This window comes from Lates calcarifer, linkage group LG1 (genome assembly GCF_001640805.2).
Source record: "Lates calcarifer isolate ASB-BC8 linkage group LG1, TLL_Latcal_v3, whole genome shotgun sequence".
In the NCBI taxonomy this organism is placed as follows: Eukaryota; Metazoa; Chordata; class Actinopteri; family Centropomidae; genus Lates; species Lates calcarifer.
Window position 1 is genome coordinate 12,840,905 of NC_066833.1, and position 8,344 is coordinate 12,849,248.

At 39.8% G+C, this 8,344-nt stretch overlaps 1 protein-coding gene across 2 annotated transcripts in view; it reads right to left on the bottom strand.

Annotated features, from left to right (window-relative positions):
- Positions 1-8,344, bottom strand: part of LOC108900553 (ephrin type-A receptor 6) — a 188,157-nt gene that overhangs the window by 63,341 nt on the left and 116,472 nt on the right. The window contains exons 3-4 of one of the 2 annotated variants that reach the window (XM_051070323.1): positions 2,998-3,153; positions 310-645 (exon numbers count right to left, since the gene is read on the bottom strand). The exons of the other annotated variant lie outside the window; for it this stretch is intronic. Of the exons in view, the coding sequence (XP_050926280.1) occupies positions 310-645; positions 2,998-3,153 (492 nt within the window). The remainder of the gene's footprint in view (positions 1-309; positions 646-2,997; positions 3,154-8,344) is intronic. 2 annotated transcript variants of the gene reach the window in all.

The window sequence follows — 8,344 nt, forward strand, 5'->3', positions numbered from 1 at the left end:
ATTATATAATAATAATAATAGCTTATTAGCAGTGCATGTGACAAGAAGGTTATAAAAGTGGAGTGAAAGTGCCAGAAATGATTAATAATATGCAGTAAAAGAAGTTAGACTTTACCTCACTCTCATGCTTGATTAAAACACATTATTTGAAAAACATGGTCTCTGACACATGGTCTCTAACTAACACATGATATGATTTTTTAACCCAAACAAAGCAGAAGCCACCTTTTATTGATAATATGCTGCAGTAAAAGTGACTTGTGCAAGTACTTCTCAACATCAAGTAAAATTCAGATTATACATACTCACCGCCCTGATCGGTGCTGACAGTGATGATGGCTACCTGGCGAGGGAAGGAGCTCATGTCTGACACGCCATTGAGCGACTCAATCTCAAATGTGTAGTTGGCGTGCGCTGAGAAGTCCACCACGGTGACGGTGGCGTTGGTCAGGCCTAACGGTCGTGGCAGGAAACGAAGCTCCTCCTCACATAGCTGGCACTGGTCGGGCTCTGGGCCGCAGCGTTTGCACTGGACGTTATAGGTGAGGTCCCGCCGGCCCCCGGTGTCGCTGGGAGGCAACCACTCCAGCATCAGACAGGTGTCATTCATGTTAAACATTAAGTTACGGGGAGGCGATGGAGGGCCTGTCAACAGAAGAGAGAGTTGTTTAGATTTGTGGCAAGTGCAAAATCATGACTGGATGTTGGTGCAGACTTTAAACTACACAGTAAAGCCTTGTCTGATGACATAAGATCATGGGTTCAGAAAGTAGTTGAAATCTATGTATTGACTTGGAGGTAAATAATAATGTAATGCCTTCTCTTCCAATGATTCCATTTAAAAGTGTAGCAGCTGCTTTTTAATACTAATGGGGCTCTGGCCAAAGTTCTGCTTTTGTTTCTCTATGGGTGAATTTTCCAAGGTTGCAAATGTCAGAATAATTCATGTGAAAGAAAGGATTGATTACAGTCTCCAGGAGAAATCATTCATCTATCCACAGCACTGCTTATCTTTTGAGACTCGTGGGGGGGGGGCTGGTTTCAGTGTGGCTGGATTACAAGACAACTTAATATCATCAAAGAGGTTCTTTAGTGTAACTACAGCACCAATATTGCTCTGAAGAAGGGAAGATACCAGCATGTAAAGTTGATGCATACTTAATATGTGGTCAGGGACTGTAGAGAGCACACATACTGAGAAAAGCACAGGACCCAAGATTGACCCCTGATGTACACCTCAGCTAATGCACATATTACACAGTACAGCAGTATTCTTTACACAAATATAAGCACAGTCTGTTAATCTATGTTAAAAGAATTCCCTTAATTTTAATAGCTGTATTTCACACAGGTACACTGTAGTATAAAACTGTTACGGTTAAGTATGACATATTATTGCTGTACCACATCTCCTCATAATGCATTCCTCTCTTGTGCAGTAAACATTCCAAGTTATTTCACCTCCCTCACATTTCACTTCGGCAAGGTATTTTGGTTCTGTCGGGATGTGTGTGTTTGTGTGTGAGGGTAAGTATTGTGCTGTAGCAGGCAGCCAGCTGTCAACAGGGTGGAGTTAAAAAGCCTGAGGGATTTGAACACTCCCCATCCTGCCAAGCTCACTGTCTGCCTCGACAATGGGATGTTTCCCTCTCCTTTACCATCCCTCCATCCCTCTCCCTCCCTGCCTCCGCTAAAAATCTCAGCAGACAGGAAAGCCCCTCCCACCCCTCCTCCGCCTCTGTCAGCTCTATGTCCATTCTCTCTCTCTTTATCTCTGTCTGCCTCTATCGGCCATTATCTCACCTCCTCTATTCTCTCCATCGAGGAGAATCCACCCACCTCCCCTCCTGCTGAGAAACCCCACTGCCATCAGTCAGCTCCTATTCTCCTCTAGAGGGAGATTGGTATCATCACCCTCCTTTCTTTCTCTCTTCACTGTCTACTCCATCCAGCATTCACACTTTCTCTCCACCTTTATCTCTCCTCCTGTGACATCCCTTCTTTCTTGCTCTACCTCTGTCTTCCTCTAAACCCCCCCGTCTTTAATCTCCATTTCTTTTTTTTTTCTTTGACATCAAGCAAACAGTTTATGCTGTGGCCTTGCAGGTTCCTGATTAAAATGCATTAAGTGAGTAAACACAGAGTTCACTGCTTGTAAAAATAGATGTGGTTGTCCTTTCCTCTTAGCTTGCTCAGTTGTCACAACTCCATAAGCCTTTACACACTGGGTTTGTGTTGATTTAGAATGTGTTCATAACTTGAGCACTTAGTTCAATAGCTAACAACAACTTTTGAAAAGCTGAAACAGTCTTCATTATACTGTTATTGTTGTTATTGATTAGATTTTGTGAAAAAGTAAGATTGCTGCTCTAACAGCTGTCCAACAATATGAGTTTTTACACTGAAAAGTCTGCGGGTAGAAATGTGTGGATTTCTATGAGCAGAATCAATGTATTGCATCATCTGAGCTTAAATTTAGAAGTGAAAACACTGTACGTGGAGCCAAGCCTTTCTGATTTCTTTTGCAAACACTGGCTGTTGCAGGGCACTGTAAACTCACGGCATCTCCACAATGACTTGGCTTTGTCTTGCCGTAAAAGACAAATACACTCTTTCACCCTGGAGAGCTTTCAGATGTGGCCCCCGTCTATCTCAGTGACAGCTAAATGGCTTTTTAATTAAAGGAGAATTAGTCCGGTTAAACTGTAATTTAATGCAAATATGAAGTCATAATGACAGTCAGTGAATCATCAATGAAGACGAGGCAGCTGAACAAAAGCCATGTAATTCATCCAGAGACTCTCTAATGCACAGTTTCACACCAGATAAGTCCTGGAGACAAAACTGGACTTACTGCCGCAGCCAATTCTGGGAGACCGCTGGAGTCATCCACCAGCTTAAAAGGAGGGCTAAAAATTCTGTACATCTACGTGGTTATGTGTCCAATGAGTAATATGTCGTAAGTAAGTCTTACACACTGGTTAGTGGTATACTCACGTGTGCAAGCCATAGTTGGAGGATCTTTTTCAGCCCTGAAGAAGCCTTTCTCACAGCGACAGATAGCAGCCCCTTCTCTATAGCTGAAACTATGTGGTGGGCACTTTGAACACCTGATGTTTCCAGCATACGCCTTGTAGAAGCCTGGGTGGCACGCTGAGGGTGACAGAAAGATGACATGAAAAAATATGAGAGCAAAGCCATGTTATGGACATATAGGTAAAAATATCACATGAAAAATAGAAACATGAGGGCCCAAAGGGATACATATCCTTTGCTGAAAGAAATCAGATTCATAAATTAGATTCATTAAAAAACAGGTTTTATTTTAAAATATGGAAACTGATGCAGCAAGGTTCATCAAAATATAATGAGACCATCTGTTTTGATCTTGAGAATCTTTACTCAAAATCTTTACTCAAAAACTAATTTTCATTTTACATTAAAATCATTATTATCATCATTATTATTATCACTTTGAATTAATAGCTTTTTTCCAACTGGAATCAAAACATTTGCAATACAGAAATTCTTCTCGCTTCCCCAGTGAAAAAGCTGGGTCAACCCTGAGGATACAGACTGTCACAGTTTTAATGCCTAATTTATATTTATTGCAGGTGTGTAATTCTCAATAAATAATTTAAAGTGAGGGGAATGTGATGACAGAAATTCTCTTTGAGAGACTGTTAGACCTGTCTCAAAGTGTTATACACCTAGTTAGTTTGTAGTAGTTTTTTTGAGTCCAAGAATATTTTATTTTAGTTCACCTTGCTGCAGTCCGGTGTGTTTATCCAAAAGTTGTACTTTGGTTTCATACAATTTTTATAAATGAACAGGATCATTTGTAGTGATTTTTATTTTATTTTATTTTATTTTTGTCATTTCTAATTTTTCCATCCAAAAACCATGATGGCATCAGAGAAAGATTGCTGAAAGAAGTTGAAGAATTAGGAAGAAACCTCAGTGCAACTAAAACAATTTGACTTAATTAAAACTAACCATTGTAAATATGTAGCATCTGTCAGAAACATTTTGTAAATACAAATTTCAGATAAATACTTTCCAAATGCACAGTGAAATAGGCTTTTTTCAAAAACCAGTGTAGGTATACCATGGATGTGTCAAAAATCTACCTACATGTTATAATCTAAGTTGAAAACATATTTACATGGCAAAAACAGATCATAACTTAAAGCATGACAAGGGTAAAGTAAATACTTCTGACCATTTTTAATTTCATTTTTTTTTAAATACATAAAGAGCTGTAGCTTGCCATGTTCTTTTCTAACAGAGAGAGGGACACCCTGGTTTGGTGCACGAAATATGTTGCCAAAACTGTTGATCTCTTTCCAGGAGCCCTGTGTATGAAAGCGTATAATGAAGAGGTTTTCTGTTGGCTCCACATTCACACAAAACACATGTATTACTATCAAACCCAGGTCCTTACATCAAAATGTGCATATTGAATAGAAATGGTGGCTTATGCTGATGCTTTCATTATGAATTTTCTACATAAAAATGTGCACATTTTTTTCCAAGTTACTTAAGAGAGAGTAAAGGAAGCACTGAGACTTCTTATTCTAAAACACCTGAACCTGAACCAACACTGGAGTGACTGCTCCAATGAGAGTTTAACTAATAAATTATAATTTACTTCAAATACAACAAACTGAAACAAATGTTGACATAAGCATAACATGTAAAAGCAACTTCCCTTTAAACAAATTAGAAAGGTGTATGCCTCTGCCAAACAATCAAGTTGCAGTTTACGTGAAGAAAATAAAAGTCATATTCCTTGTGTGTGTTAACATGCTTGGCTAATAAAGGTGACTCTAATAGAACACAAAGTTGCAGCCATGAAAGTGGATGCTTCACCCACCTTTTCAACCTAACAGAACATCTATATGATCACCACAGTTTCAAGGTGGGCAGCCAGTGTGACACGAATTCAGTATCAAACCAAATGTAAAATATGGTCACAATCAAGCCCCTCTGGTATTGCATTGAATAATGGCCAGAAAAGCATTTTTGCAGAACATTATGATGTTACAGTGAAGTTGACCTTTTACCCTTTGGACATAAGCTGTCATCACTTCATCAAATTTGTCATAATTAGTGTTACAATCTTGAGCTATGGTCAAAAATGTGTTTTGTGCGGACACAGTGACCAGTGACATTTGACATCTGACCACCAAATTCTAATCAGTTCATCTTTGAGTCCGTGTGAACATTTGTGCCAATTTTGTGTGTCTGAGATATCGCATTCACTATCATTCATTATCAGATGGACGGACAACCTGAAAATGTGATACCTGCAGCCACAGCTGTCACCGGTGCTCTGGAATAGAAAATAAGAAAATGGGCTGCAACTACTTTTTAATGGCTACTTCTAAAGCACTTCTATGTCACAGAGGCGTGCAAAAGTCTCCTTCCCATCGCTGCTGGTTGTCACCAAGCACATCGATTTAACAAGGTAACACAAGCTGAGCAATTTGAAGGGATTCACCTTGAAGCACAGAGCGCCTTTGTGTGTTTCCCCTGCCGCCTGTGATAAATGGAGCTGTAGGGAGGACAAGGAAGCACCCAAATCCACCACTGCTCTGATCAAATGGGGACAATTAGGACAGAGGCAAACTACTCAACACACACAGACACACACGCACTTGGCATGGGTCACTGTGAACTTTTTTAATGTTGTTTATCTGTACGAGGATTGTTTGCAAATGTTTGTTGAATCACACATTAATTCCAGCCCTACACTGGAATCTGGTATTTCGTGGTGTATTCAGATTCATATATAATTTGTCAAAAATGTTGAATATCAGCAATCAAATTATTATATACTTTAAAAATTTCAAATCGATATTGGCCTCAAATACTTGACATACGCACATACATGCAGTTTACACACACACACACACACACACACAAAGGCCATCTGTATCAGTATGATAAGTGGCATCCCCTACAGTGTACCAAGGCTGCCTCTGTCCATTAACCTGTGATACCGACATGTCCTTGAGTCAAAAACCGTCAGTCAACTCCCCCATACCACTAGACCCCGTATCAGGCTCTGTCAACCTAATGATGCCTCCGTCCAACCTTCGCTGAACTGAGGGGATGTTCCTTTTTCAAAACCTCACAGCTTCCTTCTGCAATCTGTCTGTCCAGGCTCTGTTCCAAGGCCACAGTGGTGCTGTACAATGGCTGACCATGCATCAACCCAAGGATAGATACACACACGGTGGCGAGAAGGTTAGTGCACACATGTCGGTATGAATGCATACAAACACACGTGCCAGTGGACATGGCGAGAGCAGTGACAAACGGCACGTTGAGCCTGCCAAATGCGAATGAAGCCTAGAGATTCAGACTGAGAAGAAGAGAAGTCTGCAAATCAAATACCACTGTTCATCCATCCAGGACAACAATCTTCTCCTTACATATAAGCACCCATGCATTCATACTATGTGTAACACAGTCAGAAGCAGAAACTGAAGCAGTCATTTACTATAAACCTCTATTATTTCCCCTGCGAATATAATCTCTGATCCATACAAGCTGAAAAAGACTTGGCATTGAGTAAATTTGGACATTAGGCTGCTGATGGTCTAGTGACTAGTGAGCATGAGAGCCAAAACAAAACAGCACAATGGAAAAAGGCAGCAGGGCAAGACTGAGCGAGTGTTGTGTATGTTACTACACTGAATTCCTTTTGTAACACTTTTGCTACAGCCCAAAAGGTCATAGAAAAACATGTAACAATGACCAAAAGTTAGTGTACCATTGTCTGTGAAGAGCTGAATGTATACACATGGAACACAGACAGTAAATTAAAATGTCCTATAGCTTTATAAATATGCATAAATAAGAATTATTAATTAAAACAATATATGGTGTTATGACCATCACAGTGTTTCATGTAACAATAATGAAGTCTGCATCAAAGTGTCGTCTGGTTGCACAGATACTGAAAGAACAGAAGTATGGTATGGTCGTCACACTGTTGTGTTTATCCTGACACGAGGGCCTATAACAGACATTTAAAGTCCAATGCGTGGAGGTGCAGAGGAAACTGAACAACAGCTGCTGAGTGGTAATACTGCCTCAGCAGACATCACATACAGTGATTCCGTCAATGAACGACATTAGAAAATCTATCAAGCATCACCAGATTACAGCAACAAAAAAATCTAATTCACCGTACTATTTTCCTTCTTTAGCAGATGATTACCTATTGTAAAGATGTCGGTGCAATTCCTCCACCATATTCTTATCTACTCAAGCTGAAGAAAGCAAAAATGATTATTACCTTTAAATTACCGCAAAATGCTCACAGCAAATATAAGCAATTGTCATGCTTGATCTTGTAAAATGGGTAATCATATCTGTATTTTATGTTATGTAGTTATGTTATGATGTCTAAAATAATGTTTATAACACATTATAATGAGTTTTGAAGACTTTTACCAAGTCTATTAGCATACGACCCACTGGAGATATGTTTTTTTTTTTAGAAATGTCAAAAATAAAAATCGTTATAGTTAAAATGTTGTTGTGAGGATTTCATCCACTTGGCACTTGACAGGCACAATGTCATGATTGGGATGTACTGCAGATACTGTACACTTGTGAAGCAAGTGGACCAGAGCTGAGCACTGGGATGAGAGAACAGTTTCCTGACCCACTGGCCTTTGGGGCTTTGATCTAATTCTCTGCCCTCAGCCCAAGGTTAATGACATCTGGAAGTCATCCAGAACATCTTCAAGCCTGGGGCACAGAGGCCTGATCTGGGCCCTGAGATGCAGGGGCAGCAGATTGGTTGGTGAGGCCTGCTACTTCACACTCACTGGACCTGAACAACAGCAGAGCAACTGGCAGGCAGAGCAGGTATGGGGAGTAGACCTGCCCATCTGTACTGTACTATATGATTGTCTTCTGGAAAAACCAGGGGTTGGCGTGTGAATGGGTGTATCCACAATCTCTCCCCAACCATAACCAAATGCTCTACCTACCTGAACATTACAATTCCTTACATGTGATTTATTTGCCATAAACACAGTCCCTCTTCCTGTCCTTGTACTGTAGTTCCCATGTGCAGATATTAAGCAAAAAAATTGAAAAATGATGGTGAGGACGTCAAAATAAATAAATCGATAAATAAACATCCAACCTCCACAATCAAATAGATATTCACTTAAGAAAGATGTAAACCTTTCCCCTTCAATCAATAATTAACTTGAACCCCTGACAAATGAACTTCTGACTGGGCAGTCAGTGGTCTTTAAATTTTAAACAAGAAAAAAAGAACAAAAACAAAAACAAAACAAACAAAAATTGTTGATTG